Source organism: Haliotis cracherodii, unplaced genomic scaffold (genome assembly GCF_022045235.1).
Source record: "Haliotis cracherodii isolate W230 unplaced genomic scaffold, xgHalCrac1.p SCAF_18, whole genome shotgun sequence".
Lineage (NCBI taxonomy): Eukaryota > Metazoa > Mollusca > Gastropoda > Lepetellida > Haliotidae > Haliotis > Haliotis cracherodii.
The window spans coordinates 10842511-10867691 of record NW_027266273.1 but is presented as its reverse complement, the minus strand read 5'-3'; the positions used below and the strand labels follow the sequence as shown (position 1 = coordinate 10867691).

At 39.9% G+C, this 25181-nt stretch overlaps 1 protein-coding gene across 1 annotated transcript in view; it reads left to right on the top strand.

The window, feature by feature from the left end:
* Positions 1–5820: 5820 nt before the first annotated feature.
* The window catches only part of LOC139465252 (cyclic AMP-dependent transcription factor ATF-7-like), a 28073-nt gene continuing 8712 nt past the window's right edge, over positions 5821–25181 (top strand). The window contains exons 1-5 of the mRNA XM_071246929.1: positions 5821–5927; positions 14217–14307; positions 20823–20934; positions 22822–22937; positions 23321–23670. Coding sequence (XP_071103030.1) covers positions 14257–14307; positions 20823–20934; positions 22822–22937; positions 23321–23670 — 629 coding nt within the window. The 5' untranslated portion in view covers positions 5821–5927; positions 14217–14256. The remainder of the gene's footprint in view (positions 5928–14216; positions 14308–20822; positions 20935–22821; positions 22938–23320; positions 23671–25181) is intronic.

The window sequence follows — 25181 nt, the reverse complement described above, 5'->3', positions numbered from 1 at the left end:
GTTATAATTATATTTAACCGGGTTATGTCAATATTCCAGCTATATGACGGCGATCTGTAAATAATCGAGTCTGAACCAGACAATCCAGTGATTAATATCATGAGCATCGATCCACGCAATTGGGATCGATGACATGCATCAACCAAGTCAGCGAGCCTGACCACCCGATCCCGTTAGTCGCCTCTTACGACAAGCATAGTCCCCTTTTACGGCAAGCATGGTTTGTTGAAGACCTATTCTACCTGTTATCAGCACTGTCGGCTCATAGTGCATGGAAGACTGCACAGTAGTCTTCGCCCGCAACAAACCATTTGAAGTGCCAGACGTATGCGGAACCTTTAAGCCTCCTCGAGCAGATGGCCAAGGATACTTTCCAAAGAACTTGACAGAGGTGACAAAAGGTCGAATACCATGTCATTATGACAGAGGACGAATATCGGCAGCCGATGGTGATAATATCAGTCGGTTTGTTTAGAAGTTCCGAGTACGAGGTGGGGGTCGGGGTGTGGTTCGCTGGAAATCGCTGTATACGGTTGCGTTCCTTATGTATTGGAGAAAACACGCTTCGCCCCCTTGGTTTTTCCCTCTCCCCAGGGCATGCTTTGTCTACCAAAACCGAGGGAAATTGTTTTTCCATACTTATAAACCATCTAAATTGATTAAATGGTATAACGAGCATCTATAAATGAGGCGCTTCATTATAGCGCTTCCTTGAAGACGTGATATCATAGCTTGCACGTGAAATTCGCTGACTTGCCAGGCGTTCAAGAGCACTTGGATGTGTCAACAACAAAACACAACTGAAATACTTACTTTTAAATGAAAGTGAAATCTTCGGTTTCTAAATGTTTGTGTTGCAATATTCCACTTCTTTTAAACTTTTCAAAAGGAAAATTCGCAAATTTTAAAGGTGTTTTTTGCTTTACAAGATTTTCGACTTTAAACAATCCAACTGTTACATAGAGGTAGTTGTGCTGTAACGGCTAGCAGTTACTGCACGTGCAAATTGTGCAGCATTGATAAGCACGTGTTTTGAAACCTCGCTGTCCTTTCACCAGAGACTCTGAAGTGATGTCGCTTTTAAATGTCCACGCGGAACTGTACACATGACATTTAATTCTAATTGAATAAAAAATTTGAATTGCTACTTGTTGTCATTTTTTCAGTTACTTGGTTAAACCTGGGATTTGAGATTTTACATTCAAAGTGAAACCTCCCGAACGAAAATATAACCTCATAATAGGTTTTACTTTGAAAGTAAAACCTCACAATAGGTTTAATGCCTATAGAAAGAACTCTCTTACTTAATAGAGATCCCAATGAATAGGTTTATAAGCGTGAGAATAACCTATATTCATGGGAAAGAGGGGGGAAAAGACCTGCACGTGGAGCTGTCACGCCCTGGTGACTGAAATACTGTTTAAAGCGACGTTAAACCGAACTCATTCACTCAGTTGTTATTCAGACATAAATAAGGGTCAGTGTCACACTGCCCTATAGACACACGTCATCAACAACGAATTACGTCACCATATATCGCCTGACGTCATTCAACAATAGCCGCTTTGTTGTACATCAACATTGTAGTTGATATTGTAATGATGGATACTGGTACCTGCATACCCGTGAAGATCCGAGTAGAGAATAGGTCTTCAGCCACCCAATCTTGTTGTAAGAGGCGAATGTGCTTGTTGTAAGAGGCGACTAACGAGATCGGGTGGTCAGGCTCGCTGACTTGGTTGATGCATGTCATCGTATCCCAATTGCGTGGATTGATGCTCATGATACCAATAACTTGATTGTCTGGTCCAGACTCTATTATTTACAGACCGCCGTCATATAGCTGGAATATTGCTCGACGTTCGGCGTTAAAAAAACCCACCAAAACAAAAACAAGGGACAAGGGGTATCAATGACACAATCATTGTGGTACACATGGTAAATGTATAAAATTGTAACTGAATAGAATGGCATCAAAACTCTTTTGTTGTCACATGATATGTCAGCAACATATGTTGCATTGTTTAGAATAACTATATGTGGCAGTGACACAATGGCTGAACGGGATGGCATAAACAATGTTTTGTATGTCAACAGGGATAAAGTTTTTATTATCTATCATAATTAATCTTTTCACAGTAACTGTAACATTGTTGTAATATGTTATGTTGAACTGGGTCAGTGGAGACTTGTAGATATTATTTTTTTAAATTGAAACGCACAACGTTGTGTGTGTGTGTGTAGTTTATATATAACCATGAATCAGACTTCCCTCATCTTCCCGAGGCAAGTGAGTTAACTGACTATAAAAGTCCAGTTTCCATCCTTGCCAACTTGGCGTCGCCATCTTGTTTGAAGCTAATGCAAGTGATACGAGAGGTGGAATCTGATAAAAGTCCACTTTCCATCCTTGTCAAACTAGGCTGTTATTATGGAGTTACATTTCAGCTGGACTTAAGAGTCTATGCATAGTCCAATCAAAATGACGCAACGAAATCGAAATCCAGTTCGTAAACTGTCGTGCAGATTTCGGTCGATTGCAGGATTTGCAAAACATTTGCACCGCCAACATGTTGTCAACAGATATTTTCCAAATCTTTTCATGTTTTTAATCAAGGTGCTCACATGATCTGATGCACTTCGCGATGTAAGACCCATTTTATCACAATATAGATCTTGATTATCGATCAGATCGTCTTGATCGGCGCCACTAAGATTGAAGCAAATGCAAGTGATAGGAGAGCTGGAATATGATTGGTCCATAGAGAGGAATAGAAGGGACATAACTCGTAATAGCCACTGGTGGCTCTACGATCGAGCCCAGGAATTCCAGCCTGGTTCGGCAAGGGTGGAAACTGGACTTTTAAAGTTAGTTAACTCTCTTGCCTAGGGAAGATGGACTTCCCTATGAGAGTTACCTCCCTCATGCTTAGCGTATACTGTATGTTTACTCTTGGAGCCTGACTCGTCAATTATTCACGCTGTACAAAAGTCATCCGACCTGCTACATGGAAACTAAGTCAACTTTTCCCGCCTGTCTCCATGACGAACACAAAAATGTTTAGTGTAATAATTTATACTATTTTCATGATGATGTATGCATTTCGCATGTACACATATCACAATACATTTGTGAGACAAAGAAACGGTTTCTTTTGGACATTTGCTTACATCTATCTAACAAAATGTTACTCAAGTCATAGATTTTGAGGGGCGGTCGGGTAGCCTAGTGGTTAAAGCGTTCGCTCGTCACCCCGAAGACCCGGGTTCTATTCCCGACATGGGTACAATGTGTGAAGCCCATTTGTGGTGTCCCCCGCCGTGATATTGCTGGAATATTGCTAAAAGCGGCGTAAAACCATACTCACTCACTCATAGATTTTGTCTCCCTTTGATGATTGTGCCCGACTAACACAAACATGTTTAGTGTAATAACTTCCATCTTTCCAACTATTACATCATCATTTTCTCAAACCAAAAACAAATAAAGAACTGCAAAAAAAGTTCCCGCACTTTGTCTGATAACTTGCGGGCGTTCATGATAAATCTCACCAATTTAGCTCTAAATAATCTTGGGACGGGTTGGAAAATACAGTATGTTCCGGTATGTCGGCCTGTACGACCAGACAATATGATGTCATAATGTTTGGCGTGACGCCACTTCAATTATTCGACAGGTCACAAATCGCACCCATTTTAACACACAGAGCACTGTATTGATTCAAACGCCATAAATCTTTGGAATCTTAGAGTAATAATAAATTCTTATAAAATCACTTATTACTCCTAGGAGTAGAAATATCCGAGTTCATAAATAGCGAAATTTCAGATACCATGGAAAGTCCACTCGTTTCGTAAAAATGCTATCTAACAAATGAGTGTAGTATTCTCTATATAAACTGACGTCCAAAAGAAACTTTACCAGAGTTTGAAATCACTCTTGCTCAAAAACAACAAAACATACATGCATGAAGAAAAGTGTATTGAGAAGATCAATATATCAACATAATCAACACTGAAAATGACAATCATACCGCGACCGAGAATGACGTCAGAGCCATCTGTTGCGCTGTCAATAGCTGTCCTCTGTATGGTCTGTAAGCCCTGATTCCTTGAGCCCTGAGTCTCCTGGCCACTGTCTGCATTTGTTGCCGATGACGTCGCTGTCAGGAAGCGATTTCGGAGGTGCAAGGTACGCAAGTACCGGTCATCATGGGGCGTGGTCACCATGGGTCTGTCTGTTCTTGGCCTGTCAGCGGTCCGCCCTGTCTGTCTGTAACGTTGCATCAAGTTGGTAACGGCAACACGGGAGCAACCGAAGGTTCGTGCAATATGGGCGTGGGTGGCTCCCATCTGTACCATACCCAAGGCTCGTTCACGTTGTTCGACTGTGAGTCGTGGCATTTCTTTTGTGTGTTTTTTATCACTGTGGATGTCTGACTTGCCGTTGCAATCGTTTTATACCCTTACCCGCACGGGTATTTGCAGTTGTCCGTGGTGCACGTGTTTTTCACTTTTTCGCGTGTTATCTCGCAAACATGTAACAGACGATTAACATTCTCTGCATACACTATTGTTGTATTTAGGTTATGTGTTTTAGATAGACTTCATCGGAAAAAAAATTATACTTTATCTGAAATTTATATTTTCAGTTGGTAAAGTTTCTTTTGGACGTCAGTTTATATGTCAGTTTAAACTGACTTCATTTCACCACTCGTTTCAGTCGTGAACTTTCTGTGGTATTTGACCTCGCTTGCGCTTGTTCAGATACCATAGAAAGTAGACTCTTTTCGTGAAAATGGTATCTAAAGAGAATGCGTGTAGTATTCTCTGTGTATCTGTATCTTCACCACCTGTGTAATAAAAGTCGTATGTGCACTTGTGCAAATATCATTTCACGCGCACCATTGTATTATTTGAGTTATCGGGTTGTTGACGTCATTCGAATCTTCTGGTGTCGGAATGACGTCACACTAGAAACGCCGTCATAGCTGAAGATTGTTGACGTCAATCGACAATTTTGGGTTTTGTAGGCGGTGGTCGTGATCAATGTATTTTTCTCTAAGGGGCGCTGAAACCATATAGAAATAATGGGTGATAAGAACATTATTACACTCGCATATGTGTGTCATATTAATTTTACGAAACTCGTGTAAGAATTCATGTATTATCTTCACTCTCGCTCGGGAAATACAAGAATTCTGACACTCGTTTCTTAAATTAACATCAGTATGACACACATGCTCGTATAATAAAATATGTGTTTTTCTATGAGGCGACAAATTTAATTGATTTCATCAGTTTTTATGGCTTTATATGCCAAAATGTAATTTTCCGCTTTGAGGGCAACATAATATTTTCAGGGGTCGATCTATATGGTGGTTTCTTGTATTTGAGGAAATGATAGACAATAATTAGAATATGTATACCCATATCAGATCTCATTTGATACTTTTGAATACAATTCAGTCATTGTAGTTGTCTGAACGTAAACAATTTCTCACGAGGAAAAATATAGTTGGGAAAACAGGAATTGATGTGTTTCGGCAATCAAACCATCTAGGAGTCATCTAGAAATGTCGTCAGATTTGCCATCTCTTACCTCTCACATCCCTTCCATGTCATTATATTGGGATGCAAATGTACTAAAAATAATATCTCTTTGTACAAATAAAAATAAACAAACTGTCATAACATGCCAAAGGTAGTTAAATATTTGTCCTGTCTTGTTCTTGATCCTGAAACAATGCGCCAAAACTCGCAGGGAAAAACCCGGAAGTTGACTGGCAGCGCCCCCTAGGAACACATGCGCCATGGAAGCTGTCAAGCTGGCTAAGAGATCCTGAAGAGAATCTCAAATTTTAGGTCCAATTGAGGAACGAAGGAGAAGGATACTGCCTTGTTTTGAACCCTGAACGAAACATCCGGTAAATGTTTGTCGAACTTATGTCATTAGAATGCAATTACTTATCTAGATTTGCCGTATGAGAAGTCGTAATATGTAAACAGTGGAAATGGAAAACTGAAAATAAGAAGGAAGTACCCTATTTCAACCAGTGAATGCGATCGCTTTTGTCGGCGACAGAACTTATTAAAGTCTACGGTCTTCTTGTTAACGTGTAATAATTTAAGGTTATTGGTCTATTGTTCTATATGTGGCGGAAGTGTCAAAATAGTCTGCATTTAACAATTGTTGTTAGTAGGGAGTTAGAAGTGTTGTGTGGGTTAACGGAAATGCTAAGTTGGACTGTCTGCTGTTGACACAGTTGTCATGCTTGACATATCATCACCAACTAATCTCAAATATGCATTGTCATTATAATGTGCCCTTGTTTGATAAATGTGTAAAACCCAGGAGTCAAACATATTATTTCGTTTTAAGAAGATCTTATTCCATAGTCTATGCATTGAGCTCTGCACACTGGAAGAGACAGCTGATTCAGGCCAGATATGAGGTGGTTGTTTGTGCATTCTTGTATTGGTTATATTTGGGGGAATAGACGTTTTTACACAAACTGCAGATGTTACTGAAAAAAAAGAAGGTAATCAATCTATAGAATTACTCCATATCTTCGAATTAAAGGTTAAAGGTTTAACATGGTATTCCACGAGGCTCATATTCATGTGGATCTGATCAAATATTAAGCAGTATTTTATACATTGAAGTTCAGATGACTCATGTGAGTAAGGATTTTTTAATATATATTTATATTTTGCCAGTCTTCAGCATCAGCTCTCAAGTCGCAGGCAAAATATATCCCATATTGATATATGAGATCAATTGTCAAGTTGTCATTAGTAGTGTCCACTCTTATTAGTTAGTTGAACGATCATATAGGAGTTGTGTGAACTTGTGTGTCATGTTTATACCAGTGGACTCCTTTCTTAACCACTTCGTTCAAATATCTAGAGAACATGGAGCCATGTCTCCTGTGAGTCCAAAGGCTGATAAAAAATGTTTATCTGTCTGCAGTTATGAATTCCTCTGATCTTTTGTACTTGTAGTATATATATTGTAATTATCAGTTGCTTAAATTAGTTACAGTGTTGATATCAGTATTTGATAAGCTGCATTATTTTACTGGTGAATGTAGTTAAATATGGATTAAACATGTTAACTGTGACATGTTGAACAATGAATTGATTTTTTTCAGTAAATTTAGAATAAAACATCCTCATTTAAACATGTTAAAAATTATTAAGTTAGTTGTTATTAATGTTTTAGATCCTGTGTGTGAGTGTGTAAGGTTCCAGCAGTCATTAACACTCATGGCCAATCAGCACATCAATCAATGCTCGTTAACTTAATTAAGAAAAGTTAACTCTTTATGACTAATTAAACATAAATGCTGCTACTTCTTTTTTCTTTTTCTTTTTTCAGTTTTCAGTACATTATAATCATCATCATTATGTCACATTATGTTATGTATATACATGCATACATTTTTAAATGCTGCTTCTGTTGAATGATAGAAAAGCAAGAAACTATCAACCACAATTATAACAGTTTTGTAACCTTGGGTAGGTCTGGTGTTAAACAACATGTTAAAAGGCCCCACTTCAAAATAATGATAATGATATGAAGACCACTTGTACACTTATTGTTTATATCAAAGCTAGAAACCCATATATATATATATAACTTTTTTTAAACAAATCCCCATATGTCCAGATATTACTCATATCATGATTGTTGCTGTAGCTATTTTGATCTATAAATTCGAGACACATTACAACAAGTGTCCGTTCCTAAGAAGCCCTATGTGTTTCCTTTTTACTTGTCGTTACCATGCGTGGCGTAAGGCACTAAGGAGATAAAGTAAGGACTTGTCAGCTCGGAGTCAGTTTACTGTGTCTGAGTGGAGTATTCATGTTAAAAACTGTGGTAGCGTATCTCAGTGGGTTGGCGCTATAAAACCAGCACTGTTAGTCTGAACTTTATACAAGTCTTTATACAAGCTACTGTGAAGATCCGGGGTAGAATAGGTCTTCAGCAACACTTGCTTGTCCTAAGAGGCGACTAATGGGATCAGGTGGTCAGACTCGCTGACTTGGTTGATGCAGGTCATCATATCCCACTTGTGTCGATGCTCATGATGTCAATCACTGGATTGTGTGGTCCAGACTTGAATATTTACAGACCGCTGTCAAAAAGTTTGAGTATTGCTGAGTGTGGCGTTAAACAACAAACAAACCAAACTTGTACAAGGAGCCTCACATACATGCATGCACGTCGTCATGTAAGAGCAATAATGTTGAACACAAATAAAGCCCTATGTCACCTCACCTCTTGATGGTGGTGTATACGGAGCAAGCTAAAAGTCAGACATGGTCAGACTGATTTGAAACTTTGTGTGTCAAGTGATGCATAATTACTTTATAAAGTGTTCATCCCATTCCAGAAATAGCATGGGGAAGATATTTCTATATCGCAGAGATAAGGAGGGTAATTTCTTTGGGGTTTCCAAGCACAATGACTAAGGCCAATTTGCACACTGGAGCATTGTTACAATGACAAGATAAGAAGTCAGGATATCTTAGCTTGACCTGACACAAATATACCAGTACTGAACTGCAAAAGAAACATCGCATCATGAAAGTTTCCCATTGAAGTATCAGTGCATTCTTTGGAGGCATCTCGTTTTTTACTTGAGCCTGTATCCAAATTTAATTTTAATGGCCAAAAAGTGACACAAATATAGATATATTGGGTCGCCAAAACACAGCTGAACAAATGTCTATGGTTCATAGTGCCAAATGCTTCCCCGAAAGTCAAAATTCACTCGCGTTTCCTTGTGCCTTTTCTGATAAACAGCACCCCTAAAGGTGGATCCAGCATCGTTGTATCAATACTAGCGCTATGCCAAGACTTACGAGCAATCAGGGAGACCAGGCTGGCTTCAGGAAGACTCCAGGAAGACTACATGCTGTTTGTGACCTGGTTCTGTTGCTGTAACCTGTTTATGTTCTCACATGGACCTTAAACACATTGGCAACCCACTTGTGCAGTCTCGTCAGCATGCAGCAGTTCTGGTTTGGTATAGTAATCAGAAAATATGTATCTTTTTAAAACCCACAATAGCGTGAGTTTTACTCCATAGATTCGTAAGTTCCACAATGTCATCAGTCAGATTAAGATGCTTATAAGGGGCAGTGGGGTAACCTTGTGGTTAAATTGTTTACTTGTCACGCCGTCGAAGGCCTGGGTTCTATTCCCCACAATGTCATCAGCGAGATTTAGATGATTATGAGGGGCAGTGGGGTAACCTTGTGGTTACATCATTTACTTGTCACGTCGTCGAATGCCTGGGTTCTATTCCCTGCAATGTCATCAGCGAGATTTAGATGATTGTAAGGGGCAGTTGTGTCCGCCTCAGTCACATTTGCTCTACGGCTAGGATAAAGCGTGCATAGCCCCCCCCAAAATGGAGAGATGCCAGCGGCGGCCGCAGAGGATCTGCGGTGGCCTCAGGGTCGCCCTAGGGCGTTTCCCTATTTTTTACAGGCCGTAGCACGGAGTTATAACTTTTTTAATTTCCAGGTTCACTGTAGCAATTAGACATGCCATAGAGCGGTTCCATGGCAACCATATGTCAGGCGTGGCCTTGCGTTTGCCGTGCGGCTGCCTTAGGCTTTTATGAAATACAATAGATTTTGCGGACCCCCCCAAAAATTGTGGAGGCATGGTGCAAAACTTGGAAAACTTTGTGAAATTTTGTAATGAAATGTCTGTTGTCATTTGTTACAGCAGTCCATGGTGTACCCCTCCTTATATACTCCAGGTGTGTAGCGGTAGCGTCAGTCTGGCCACACGGTCGCCATATGGTCTTTTGTGGCTGCCTCGCGGTTGCCTTGCGGTTGCCTTGCGGCTACCTTGGTATTTCTAAAAAAAACTACAGCCGCCGCAGAGACGCCCTAAGGTGACCGTGCATCATCACTTCAAAAGCTGTACGGCAGTCACAGGTTTTCTGTCTCCACAAATTTAAAATACGCAGTGCGGCTACCTTAGCATATGTGACTACTACAGTCTGTGACCTTGGGAATGCTGCCGTGGCCCTATAATTGTTATTGGCCGTAGATATTTTAGACCCCATGGCCGTCGCGGCAAATGTGACAGGGGCAGAAGATGTTGTGACCCAAGCACATACATCTCAAGACCGTCAAGATCCAGGTTAGCATTGGTCTTCAGCAACATATGCTTGTCATAAGAGGCGAATATGCATGACGCTAGAGGTGACGAATGGGATCGGGTGGTAGGGCTCGTTGACTTGATGCTTGTATCCCAATTGCGAAGATCAATGCTTATGATGTCAATCACTGGATTATCTGGTTTAGACTCGATTATTTACGGATTACCATCATAAAGCTGAAATATTGCAAAGTGGGCATTAAACAACAAACAAACCATGTTAGTCATAGACCTTATTAGGCCAAATAGTGTTATGTTTTCATTAGAACTTTGGGCCTCGGGCCTTTGTGTACAAACATTATGGTCCAGGGGGCATTACAGTTTAACTACATTTCTCTCCGCATATGCTTGATCATGATGATACAGTTGTACAAATATTTGGCTAAGTTAGCAATGATGTGACCCATGAAGATCCGGGTAGAGAATAGGTCTTCAGCAATCCATGCTTGTGGTAATTGGCATCTATGTTTGTCATAAGAGGCGACTAACGGGATCAGGTGGTCAGGTTCGCTGACCTGGTTGATGCGGGTCATCATATCTCAATTGCTTAGATCAATGCTCATGCTGTCAATCACTGGATTGTGTGGTCCAGACTTGATTATTTACAGACCTCTGTCAATTAGCTGGAAGATAGCTGAGTGTGGCGTTAAACAACAAACAAAAACTAAATAGTCATAATCATGATAATGTTTGAGTTTGGTGATGACATCAAAATGTTAATTTTATGAGTGTTGGGATGAAGATAAAGCTTAGTACAGTAAACTATGTTTATAACGAAACATGCTTATAACAAACTTACCGATATAACAAACTTTTTTTTAGTCCTAACCATTTGTTGTATATATGCTGTACATATGCTTATAATGAATTACGGTTATCACAAACTAAAATTAGTGGTCCCTTTGAGTTTGTTATAACTGCAGTTAAATGTATTTGTGTATAGTTGATTTAACTGTACGTATGCTGGACACACTAAAAACACAATGAAATTCAGTTTCAACTCAGTTTAAGTTACGGGGCGGTCCGGTAGCCTGCTGGTTTAAGTGTTCGCTCGTCATGTCGAAGACCCGGGTTCAATTCCCGACATGGGTACAATGTGTGAAGCCAATTTCTGGTGTCCCCCGCTGTGATATTGCTGGAATATTGCTAAAAACGGCATAAAACCATACTCACTCACTCACTCAGTTTAAGTTACAAAGTTTACATTTTCTTAAATTTTAAGCTATATTGAATGAGTATACATGGTATATGCATGGAATGTTGCAATCATGGTAATAACAGCAGATTCACATTGACAAAAACATATCATACCTATATCATGCCTATATACCATCATCACTTGGTTGTTATCACTCCAGCTTGATAACAGTGTACCGTATATCACTGTGTATAACCTGAGTCTTTCGCCACTCGAATTAGTGGCCTTTCAAGGGTGGTGGTCTTATACCATGTACACACAGGGTTGAAGAGTTTTGATGTTTTACCCCCGACACGGACATAACTGTGAGCATGTAACACCGGAAATACCATGTCAACAAATACGTAATGAAGTACGCAAATTAATCATGTAATTACATATCTGGTTATAAAAACAGTTCATTATATATGTGGACTTACCTTTGTAATCGGAAAAACAAACACGTTTTAAGTGCAAATGTAGGGATTGTGTATGCTCTGGTGACGTGCTTCATTCCGATTCGCTTTATAGACTGGATATATAAATAAGCATAGATTTTGAAGGCTTGTACAGGGGGGTCGTCTTATACGTAGGATCGCTTTATAGACAGCGATATACGGTAAGAATCTATATCGTAACATTGCTATATGCAATAAACCAGATGTTGTTATCCATATAGTTGTATGTTTTCTTACTCAGTGAGCTAGCACTATAAAACCGCCATTAGTCTGGACTAATACAAGCAGCCACACACATACATTCATGCATGTCGCTATATACATGATATAAGTCCAATTATCTTGAACGGGACGTCCAACCCCATATCACCGGACCTCACCTGAGGCGACGCCTTATTTGATTTCATGGTCATATCTTCGGCCATTATGATTGATTACTGAATGTACCAAGGTGTCATATTTAAGGTATGTAGTATCTCGATAGTTTATTTGAGAACTTGATCCAGATGACCTATGACCCATGACCCATGACCTTTCACCTGGTTCTGCCTTCTGCATTTTGTTTGAAATCACCGAATATATTAAGCTAATATCTGCCCTCTTTAATATGAATGAAGTATGATTATCAGTCTAAAAATAGTTTGATTAAAAATGTGTTCATTGAATTGTAGATTGTTAGAATGGCTGTCAGCGTGTATATTAATAATGTGTTTTTTCAGTTTTTTTGTCGAATTTCTCTGCTGTCTATACATACAGTAAACTACACTTATAACGAATCAATAGGGACCACTACATTTAGTTTATAATAACCCTAGTTCGTTATAAGCACGTATACAACATATATACAGCAACTGGACGGGGCCAAAAAACTAGGCTGGAATTCCTGGGCTCGATCGTAGCGCCACCAGTGGCTAGTACGAGTTATGTCCCTTCTAAGCCTCTCCTATGGACCAATCAGATTCCACCTCTCGTATCACAAAGGATCTGGCGCATCATAAATATGCACATTGTGATGATGATGATCATGATGTTTTTTTTATTATTATTATTGTTATTGAACATGTGCTGATAATGTGCCATGCTTCAAAACCATTTGTGTTAAAATAATGCAGAGATCAGTGTTATTTCCACACATGCACACCAAATGAACTTGTTTGGTACTGTTCTTATTAAATTCTATATTATATGTTTTTGTGTAATCAATTTTTTGTGGTTAACTCTAATGAATATATTTTTTAAAGCTCTTTAGATTTGTAATAAATGTTATGTGTAATAGCACTGACTATGTATGTATTTTTTTATTTTGGCAATGTAGGCTATCTGGACCTTAATATACAAGCTATTGACATACAATATATTGATGAAAGGTCTGCCCTTGAACAGTCAGTGCATTACCATCTATATAAATTATCAATAATTCATATCAGTGTTTTCAATCCATTGTTTTCACACTTTGAAACCATAAAATATGTGTGCACTTAGTTTTCATGCATGATGGTTATTAACATTTTTTATATATTGATATCTTTTAAATGTCCTTTCACAATGCTAAAAAAATGACTCCTTAAATTGTCATTCAAAGGACAGATCAACAGAAAATGTTCTTCATCTTCGATAACTTTCTATCAAAAAACACTTTTACAATTTGAATATAACATTTCTGCGTACAAAATATTTTCCCACCATCAAGACTCAATACTTGATTTCCACAACAAAATTCAAATAAACTTTTCTCAAATAATAGATTTTGACGTCATACATCTTTCAATTGTTGAGCAAGTAACTAATAATATTTGCAGGTTTTGACTAGTGTGTAGAATGATGTAGAAAATCTCATGTTGGCCTGGCTTAATGTTAAGCTTTCTTGAGAAGGGACGGTCGGGTAGCCTAGTGTTCATAGTTGGTGTTTGTCCGGACCATATCTCTAAAACTAATAGGTATTCTCTCATGAAACTGGGCACACACAAAGACCAGGTTGTCAGCTGGTGCCTTTTGCTATTAAAGGATTTTTGGAATTTATTATACATGTTAAAAATATTCTGTTTGCATCATTGCCCATGGAAACACGTTTGACTTTGACTGTTCATATTGTGTGTACCTGACATGGAAAACTTCCCAATCCTGACTCCATGGTATTGTTTCAATAGCTCAATAATTTATACGGACAGACAGATTAGATAGAAATGCTCTCACCTAGTTGGACTTAAAGTAACAGTCAGATGATTTGTTCTTTCGAATTTGTGGGGGTGGGAGGATTTGTCATCTTCCGATGATTCTTGTTTGTATAGTAACCAATAACATCCATTTTGTTCACTACTACATCAACAAACAAGATTTTAATGTGCCCCTTGGCGGAGGAGAGTGATAACGCTGTTTTCTTGTTCTGTTTCAGAGGCAGGAGAGTTGGTTGTCCGCAGTGGAAACCAGCGGGAATGAGTGATGATGATAAACCCTTTGCTTGCTCGGCTCTGGGATGTGGGATGGTGAGTTACCATGGTTATGCTCCAAGGTCTTCAGCAACCCGGCTTGCCTTAAAAGGCGGCTATGCTTGTCGTAAATGGCGACTAACGTGATCAGGTGGTCAGGCTTGCTGACTTGGTTGATGCACATCATTGATCCCAATTGCGTGGATCAATGCTTATGATATTAGTCACTGGATTGTCTGGTCCAGACTCGATTATTTACAGACATTCGTCATATAGCTGGAATATTGCAGAGTGTGGCGTAAAACAACAAACCAACAACTGATGTGCAGGGTTTCAAATTCCTTGTGATATAATGCCACTGGCATAGTTGGAATAAGTGACTGGTGCTGAAATAAGGTATTCTTTTTCAGGTACATAGGGCCGCCAGTTAGTCTAAGGTGCTTTCATTCACACGCAAGGCATGCTAGAAACATGTGATTGTGGGTTCGAATCTTGGTTCGCCCTAATAATGTTTATGGGTTTGTCAGCACCATACCTGTGCTCGTGGGTTTAACCAAAGTGGTAGACATCTGGGACGTGCATTACGTACCGCTTTTCTCCCACATTAAGCTGAAACACTGTGATATAACTGTAATACTGTTAAAGAGGCGTTAAACCCAACTCACTCACTCACTCACTCAGGTTCACAGACCCGTGAAGATCCGGGGTAGAATAGATCTTCAGCAACTCATGCTTGCCATAAAAGGTGACTATGCTTGTCGTAAGAGGCGACTAACGGGATCGGATGGTCAGGCTTGCTGACTTGGTTGATGCATGCCATCAATCCCCATTGCGTGGATCGATGTTCATCATGCCAATCACTGGATTGTGTGGTCCAGACTCGATTATTTACAGACCACCCTCATATAGGTGGAATGTTGGTGAGTGTGGTGTTAAACAAACAAACAAACAAACACTCAGGTTCGTAGGAGTCCAAGATGCAAGATGCAGACATCACTCACATCTTGTAGAGGAACCTTGATGCTGATCATGCCAATTGGCATCTTAGAAAATTCACCTGGTGCGACCTCAGAGTCAGTGTCCTCAGAGTCAGTGTCCTCAGAATCAGTGTCCTCAGGGTCAGTGTCCTCAATGTCAGTGTCCTCAGGGTCAGTGTCTTCAGAGTCAGTGTCCTCAGGGTCAATGTCTTCAGAGTCAGTGTCCTCAGAGTCAGTTTCCTCAGGATCAGTTTCCTCAGGATCAGTGTCCTCAGAGTCAGTGTCCTCAGAGTCAGTGTCCTCAGAGTCAGTGTCCTCAGGGTCAATGTCTTCAGAGTCAGTGTCCTCAGGGTCAGTGTCCTCAGAGTCAGTGTCCTCAGAGTCAGTTTCCTCAGGGTCAGTGTCCTCAGGATCAGTGTCCTCAGAGTCAGTGTCCTCAGAGTCAGTGTCCTCAGGGTCAATGACCTCAGGGTCAATGTCTTCAGAGTCAGTGTCCTCAGGGTCAATGTCTTCAGAGTCAGTGTCCTCAGAGTCAGTGTCCTCAGGGTCAATGTCTTCAGAGTCAGTGTCCTCAGGGTCAATGTCTTCAGAGTCAGTGTCCTCAGAGTCAGTGTCCTCAGGGTCAATGTCTTCAGAGTCAGTGTCCTCAGAGTCAGTGTCCTCAGGGTCAATGTCCTCAGGGTCAGTGTCCTCAGGGTCAGTGTCCTCAGAGTCAGTGACCTCAGAGTCAGTGTCCTCAGGGTCAGTGTCCTCATTGTCAGTGTCCTCATTGTCAGTGTCCTTGAGGTCAGTGTCCTCAGGGTCAGTGTCCTCAGGGTCAGTATCCTCAGAGTCAGTGTCCTCAGTGTAAGTGTCCTCGAGGTCAGTGTCTTCAGAGTCAGTGTCCTCAGAGTCAGTGTCCTCAGAGTCAGTGTCAATCATAGCGCTAAATTATTTATTAATTAAAGATACCATAGACGTGATAAGGAGGAATACAGACAGAATTTCAAAGGTCAGTAGATTTAAAGGGCAAGTTCACACGGAAATGAACCAATTTTTCTTGTACTTTTTCCACTTTAAAAGTGTTAACATGGAAGTGTCATCGACAAAAATATAAAAACATCGTATTTAATTAACATATTTTTTGCACTAAAACGATTTATATTTTTCACATTTACCAAGTGTTCTATTTCCATACCAAAAACACCATGGCTTATGCCCCTTGCAATATGACGTCATTGGTGCCAATTGATAAACATTATGACGTCATCATGCTTTGTTAGAGCCACTTCACGTGGTGTAGGTACAGTTTTGTGATTCTAGCATCTCAGATGCCAGCCAGAATTGTGTTATGCTGAGTCACCACTGCGCCGGAGTGTGTTGTAGACCATGTTGTTTTACTGCAAACTGGTCCTTGATATCTTTTGCGTTGAGAATAGACGGACCCAGTTGATTTGGCACCAATTACGTCATAATCTAAGGGGGATAACACAGGCCTGTTTGTCTCGGAAGACGAAGGCCTCATAACGGCATATCATTTTAACACTATTGTGAGCTTCCTACTTTCACTGTGAAAAAAAATGAGTGTATATTTTCAAACACAGATACTAACTAATTTTAAAATTGCGTTTTGTTTAGAAAAAGAAAGAAAGTGATTTTTCGCGTGTACACTTCCCCTTTAAAAAAAAACAACGTTTATGAGTTGATTTGTAAAATTTAGCATGGTCGTTCAGTATAGTTTTGCAACTGAAATATTTATCACCACATATTGATAGACCAATTAATGGTACTTTTAAGAGTAATGTAGACAGAATTTCAAAGTATGCAACATATTATAGGTTAGTGAATAGTTAGTGAAACATTTTCATCATTTTTTCATGTAAACACCCTGTATTGACCCATTAGTGTCTTGGTTGATGAAGTAGAAAATACTTCAGTAAAAGTTGGCAAAGTTGAGGAATTCTTCATAGCTGTAATAATTATATTTATGTGAATATTGAGATTTTGTTCAGTGATACAGTTATGGGAGACATATCTGAAAATATTTATCAAACTCGTGATTTTCACTGACTGTTCAGTAGGGCTGTTATGATTCACTCGCGTATTCGGTGAATCGAACCATATCCATTCATGAATTGAATTTGTTATTCGTGGCCACTAGAATCAATATTTATGAACATGATGAATATGCAAGCATATGCATTTACATAAAAAAATACCCATAAGAACATATTTTATGCATAGATTTCTTCAAAAGACAACACTCTCATACTATTTAATTTGACAGTATTGTGGTCACTGGTCATTGTTGCATTTGAGCAGATACTAGCACCTGGATAAGTGCAGTATATAAATGAATAATATATTAATAATATATTAAAAATTAACAAACCATGTCAAATAAGTCATCAACTGCTGACTTGTTATTGTATTCGGGAATTAATATTCGTATTCATTATCCTATATTCATGATACGAATCGTATTCGCCTCATAGTGTATTCCTTGCAGCCCTACTGTTCAGCATTTTTGGTGACTTAAAACACTTAAAAAAACACCTTTTTTACACCTTTCTCTTATTATCATTGCTATCATTTACATTTTTCTGCACTTTTGCTCCAGAAAGGAGTCAGAGAGTGTCATCTGCTCAGATCTCCCTGACATTAACCTTTAAAAATATTTTCTTAACTACCGTATTCGACCCATTAAGCGCCCAGGGTGCTCAAAAAAAGACAGAAGGGCTGGGCGCTTATTGGGACCAATTCAGAGTCAAATAGGCGTAAATTCATCATTAAGCCTTACCATATTTTCTTCAGAATAGTGCGCACTTTTTTTAAAAAAAACATAGCTGTGTAGAAGGGGGTGCGCATTATACACGAATTAATGAGTTTTGATGTTTTTTCCCCCATGGAAAGACATTACTGTGAGCACGTAACACAGGAAATACCATGTCAACAAATCCATACTGAAGTTCGCAAATTATTCATCTAACTACACTGTCTGGCTATAAAAAGTGTTCTTTGTATATCTGGACTTTTGTTTGTAACGTATTTCATTAAATTTATTCAAAATTCCTTTTAATATTGTTTTAATTAATTTCGGTGAAATCGTGTGTGAAGCGATCGGAAGATCGCACAACTCACCGTTATTAACAGCAACCACGGTCAGATTACCGCTATTGACGCCTTGAAACGAACTTAAGTTGACAGAGAATGGATACATATATCATAAATGCCATACCTTGATTCGTTGAAAGTCATATTTTTTGTTGTTGGACGATTCTATGTCAACAAGTAATTCTCGCGATCACGTGCACGGGAGCCTTGACGGTGACTGGTCAGACTGGTTCCATGTAAAAAATAATACCCGGCAATAGCGATCAGCTGCTTGGCTTAGAGTTATTATTATTTTAAATATGTTTAGTAAAAGGTGCATCTAAATTAACAAGATATTGGAATATATTATTCCCCCAATAAAAAAATAGTTTCAGATACAACTTTTGCCGATCCTTGCATTTAAAATCTTGTAAAGTTATATCATTGGGTGTGTCTTGACCGAATCACCAGTAGATTCCAAGAAAACGTGTGTACAGCTGATTGCTGTGTCCGGCTTAGTTTACGAGAAAATACACAAGGTAATCTTAATCCCTGGATATAAAACAATGCCAAGCTGAACAAAAAAACGGTAAATCAACATGGCTGGTGATTTTTTTATCTCAATTGACGAAGTTTCTCATCACCCGTTCGTTTGCCAGACTTCGCTGAAGGGGTAGGTGTAATTCTTTTCTGCGCATAATATTCAAAGTCACAAATATCTAAAATAAACAGAATACAGTCATGCCCCGCTGATACAGACTTCAAATATCCGGACGATTTTAATTTAAAACGAAATAATTACTATATAAATTTTCGGGGGGGGGGGGGGGGACTCAACCCCACAAAGTACGAGAATGTGTAGTTTATTGAGAAAGTGTTATCTCAAATATAACATCTGTTACATTTGACCACTTTCTAAATGTCCCTGTGTGTTTATATTGGTCTAATGACCCAAACATATATTAACCAATGACACAAACCCTCTCTATCCAGTACAGGATCACTACCAAAAGTAACTATCGCGTTTTGTATGAAATAAACCAATTTATGTGGTCTCATATTATGAGAATGTTCAGTAATAATATTTATGCAAGTTAAAAGAATTTGGTAATTACTGATAAACAGAGTTGTACATCCTCCTCAATCAACCAGTCATTTTGATCAGATGTAGATGTGCTGATGGCCAAAATAGGACAAAATTCAGTCATGGAAAAAGGACTTGTATATCACACCCATGTGAAAAATATGTACTGTAAATCTTGAAATTAATTGGTCTCAAAATTAATATGACTGCCGACCCCTATAGCCATCCCCAGTGGAATGATACATATCCTTACCTTAAGTCAACCTTACCTTAATCCAATCAAACAGCAAATACCGCTGCTCATTCGCGCATAGCAGTGCAATTCTGTAAAAACAATAAACAGTGTTTTCCTAAAAACAAGACACTGTTTATATGTTGATTCTGTTGACTGGCATTAAGGAAGTTCAAAGGGAATAAAATTATTGAAACAACCTTAAGGCAGATGACAAGACAAAGGCTGTAGATCTCAGGAGTGTGGTGAAGGCTATCGGTGCGCGTTGGGTCGGGTTGGCCTTTGACGAAGTGTTGCATAGGTGGCGTCTGTCCTGACTGCTGGAGTGGTCAATGATGCCTAGTTTGACACGAGTGGGTAGAACTCTTGACCCTAGTAGTCATAGCTCACTGGATGCCCATTGTGTACTTCATATTCTTTAAGTGACATTGTTATATACTTGTTACAACTACTGCTCAACAAACGATGTTTGTGTTTATATTCAAGTTGGTATTTCTGCTATCCCTGTCTTATTGTTGATAGTCATTTTTGAGACATAAATGCGAAGTTTAATTAATGCGAACAAAGACCACTCACATTTTTCAAATTTAATCTATGCTCGCATTAATTTCAAGATTTACAGTATTTGTTAAATAGTGGTATTGACTATCCCTGGGATTGAGCCGCTGACCGGAGAGCGGAAGGTTGATGGTTTCGATTACCGGCCGCTTCATTCCAAAAGACATGAAACAAGTAAAAAGATGGTACTTGTTACCATGCCTGGTGCTTGGCATTAAGGGAATTAAACAAGGACTGGTCAGCTCGGAGTCAGTATACTATAGACTATAATTCTATAATTCTAAAACTAATAAGTATTCTTTCATGAAACTTTGCACACACAAAGACCAGGTTGTCAACTGATCATGCTGATGCATTTTCCTTTTTATGAATTTTTTGTAAAAACAAATTCTGTTTCCATGAAGGGCTGGGACGGGTAACTTGGGTAATTGGGTCGGATAGGTCCTGAGTATGACCTTGGTATCCACTGGACTACCTGGACCCGTGATTAGTCACATGATATATTGTTTAATTACAAAAACTCACTGTAGCCAAGTGGTTGCACTACAAGTCGCTAGTGTGTGCAATTCTTTCTGACGATGCACACATTCCTTTGACTTGTATATATATGAGTAAAGCTATTTTGATAATTGTGGTTTTGCTGTTTCAGCGGTTTTCTACAGAGGACCACCTGAATGTGCACATAAGGAAGCATGAAATGTCACTGGCCTTGAACCTCGGGGGAGGGAGTCTAATCGCCTCCCCCACCAACCCATTCATAGGTGAGAGGTGATGGAGAAAAGACAGGGCGGTTTATTCCTCATCATCGACTGCTGCCACAAATACTGTTTACATCTTTGTTTTGGCAGACCGGTAGCGTAAAAGGCGACTATGCTTGGTTGTAAGAGGCGACTAACGGGATAGGGTGGTCAGGCTCCCTGACTTGGTTTATTCATATCATCGATCCCTATTGCCTAGATTGATGCTCATGAAGTCAATCTCTGGATTGTCTGGTCCAGACTGGATTATTTCCAGTCTGTCGTCATATATCTGGAATATTGCTGAGCACGGCGTTAAACAACAAACACACAAAATTTTGGTAGTGAAGAAATCTGTGAAATCTGATTCATTGAAATAGAAAATTAATCCCAAATACTTAAATATTAGGAAAATTGTGTGAACATAATGACAGTTTGAAATATTGTGGTAGCGTATGTAAACTACTGGGCAAAAGAAAGTAAACACTTGAAAATTCACGCTTCACTCTACTCATTACTATGGGGGCGGTCGGGTAGCCCAGTGGTTAAAGCATTTGCTCGTTACGCCGAAGACCCGGGTTCGATTCCCGACATGGGTACAATGTGTGAAGCCCATTTCTGGTGTCCCCTGCCGTGATATTGCTGGAATATTGCTAAAAGCTGCGTAAAACCATACTCACTCACTCACTCTCATTACTATGTACTGTTAAATTGCGACCCCCATATTTCATGAGACGTCATATGCACATCATCTGTCGTGAGATATGATGCATGTTACATCGCCTATGATCATGATGATACCTGTCTCAAATACATCACTCAATAAATAACCATTTATTGTTTGTTCGATTTTTAGCTACCATCAACCATGAATTTGTACTTTCCTTTGCACACCAGTTTGGCTTTCTTCACATGTTAGGCTAGATTATCATGATTATGATCCTTGGTTTGTCAGCACAAGACTCCGTTCTTTGGCTTCACTGTCGATATGGGGTAGTCTAGTGTTTAAAGCGTTTGCCCATCACACCAAAGACCCAGGTTCGATTCCCCTCATTGGTACAATGTGGAAAGCCCATTTTTGGTGTCCCCCACCGTGATATGGCTGGGATATTGCTGAAAGTGGCGTAAAACCAAACTCACTCACTTACTAAATGTAGATGTATTTTCTGAGACCTGTATCACCTTGCTGCCTCACCACCTGTGAAGAGACCGCCTCCGTGGTCTTGTGGTAGAGCGTCCGCCCGGAGAGCGGAAGGTCCGGGGTTCGATCCCGGGCCGCGTCATACAAAAAGACGTTAAAAGATTGTACTTGTTGTTACCCTGTCTGGCGCTCGGCATTAAGGGGCTAAAACAAGGACTGGTCGGCTCGGAGTCAGTATACTGTGTCTGAGTGGGGTATTCATGTTAAACTGCGGCATGGTATCTCAGTGAGCTAGCACTATAAATCGGCATCAGTCCGGACTAGTACAAGCAGCCACACACACACACATACACGTGCATGCACGTCGCTATATAAGTGCAATAATCTTGGACGCGACGTTAAACCCCATTTCACCTCACCTCACCTCACCTGTGAAGACCCGGGGTAGAATAGGTCTTCGGAAACCCATGCTTACCGTAAAAGGCGACTATGCTTGTCGTAAGAGGCAACTAACGTGATCGGGTGGTCAGGCTTGATTGATGCATGGCCTCGATCCCAATTGCGTAGATCGATGCTCATGATGTCAATCACTGGATTGTCTGGTCCAGACTAGATTTTTTACAGACCGCCATCATATAGTTGGAATATTGCTGAGTGTGGCGTTAAACAGCAAACAAACAAATAAACAAACAAATAGCTGACACATTTGATGATGTCCTTGTACGTATTCAGTGAGTTGATCTCGGTTTGTGACATGCTGTGTTGTGCAGACCAGACGCCAACGCCAACCAAGTTCTTGAGAAACTGTGAAGAGATAGGCCTGTTCCAGGAACTCAGTAAAAACCCATTTGAAGAGGCATTCAAGAAGGCGGCTGACCTGCCCGAGGTAGGCATTCATCAAGCATTTCTTGTGGAGTCCAACCATGTCTCGTAACATGGTTAATCACTGGAGAAAGGGGGTTTTCATTGTCAGATAAACAAAGTTATACATGACTTTGAGGTGAATGAGTATTTATCATAATGGAATTGAGATGAAGATATAATACTGTATCATTTAGGATGGGAGACAGAAGTTTATGGTCAACTTTCCGTCTAAATATGCATACCTATTTGCCTGTTTTTTAACAAGTGCTACTACAGGGGAGAAGTTAAAGGTCAACATTGCTTCAATGAGCAAACCTATTCTGCTGTTTCAGCAAGTGCCACTATCACCAAATGGAAGTTAGGGTTAACTTTGCCATATTAACAAACCTTTTGTGGTGTTTTCAGGGAGTGCCACTTCCAGGTCCCCACTCCAATGATCTCAACACTCCAGTTCCACCTGACCCGTCACGCCTCGACTCGGTCATCGAGGTACCCAAGCTCACCTCCTCCTTGTCCATCAAAGAGGAAGTGGACAAGGAAAGTGGGGTCATCGTCATCGAGGAAACGGAAGCTCTAGACCTGTCTGGACGGCGACAAGATTCCAAGCAAGCCATCCCACAACCATCGTCCACAACCTCGGATGAAGACGTCCATGTCCGCTCCACATCCCAAGCGGCAGACAGTACCATGTCCCCAGCCAAACCTGTGGTGTCCAGCTCATGTTCCGAGACATTATCACCAGCTCCGGTCAACATGTAAGTTGAAGCAGTAATGACTTTTCAGGGCCCTGTTCCACATAGCTGCAAAGTTATAGTGATGTACTGCTTCACGTTCAGACATCACCAGCTCTGGTCACCATGTAATTTGAAGCAGTAATGACTTTTCAGGGCCCTGTTCCACATAGCTGCAAAGTTATAGTGATGTACTGCTTCACGTTCAGACATCACCAGCTCTGGTCACCATGTAATTTGAAGCAGTATTGACTTTTCAGAGCCCTGTTCCACAAAGCAGTAAAGTTATAGTGATGTACTGCTTCACGTTCAGACATCACCAGCTCTGGTCACCATGTAATTTGAAGCAGTATTGACTTTTCAGGGCCCTGTTCCACAAAGCAGTAAAGTTATAGTGATGTACTGTTCCCAGTTTGACCTCTGTTACTACCCTGGCACGTAAGAGGCGACCAAATGGATTGGGCAGTCCGACTGTGATTTGGGTGATGGCGATTTGATCACAACATCAATCCTTATACAATCTCATTCAAATCAGATCTTAGTTCTCGCTACCGCTAAACAAAGATCTGAGGACATCCCATTAGGGGTCACGTCAGAACGACCTTTCATCTGACCAATCAGAGCATCGCTTACCAGATTATGAAAGTGACAGTCGGAATGATAGTTATGGGTTTAATGACCGAATCCATACAATCTAGACCATCTATTAACTATTCTTGTTCTTTTGTTCAGGTTTCAAATTTTTAATCGAGAATTTGTCAAAATATGTTTCGAAGCGTAGTCGCCAATTTGAAATTAGTGCCGTAAAGAACGAGAAAACTGCCTTCTGATTGTTCATTCCATTGGTTGGTCTGACGTGACCCAGGATGTCCTCAGATCTTTGTTTAGCGGTAGTGAGAATTAAGATCTGATTTTAATGAGATTGATCCTTATATTGTCTGTTGAAGACAGCATATGAAACGATGGAACATATTATGTTTCTTTGTTTGATGCTAAACAACAATGTATGAGTATCAGGTGGAGCTACAGTCATATAACATCAAAGTTAATACCATGGATATGAATGATATACATGATAAACGAATGGAACTTACACGATCTTTCACTCACAATCTTACTTACAGGATGGTGCTTTAAACTTAGTGTTTGAATTAGTAATCTCATGCAACGCGATGCCTTTTGACCGAGTATGATATTCACAATTTACAACATTAATGATTTAGTTTCTACAATCGCGTTACCTATTCTATTGACTAGATTTCCATAAAGAAAGTAGATAGACAAGGGTACATACCTGTAAAAATATATAAATCACATCAACATGAATTGATGAGTTGAGGAAGAGAGAATGTCTTCCCTGGACAATGGCGTGACATAAAGTGGCATTTGAAAGTGTCCACGTCACATCCCAGGTATTAGCACGAGATACTGCTGGTAAGACAACCAGGAGTAAGATTGAGAGATGAAGCGTCCGTAAAATGAAACAGAGATAACTCTTGGCAACTAACCCTCAATATATCCGGCGACATACGTTT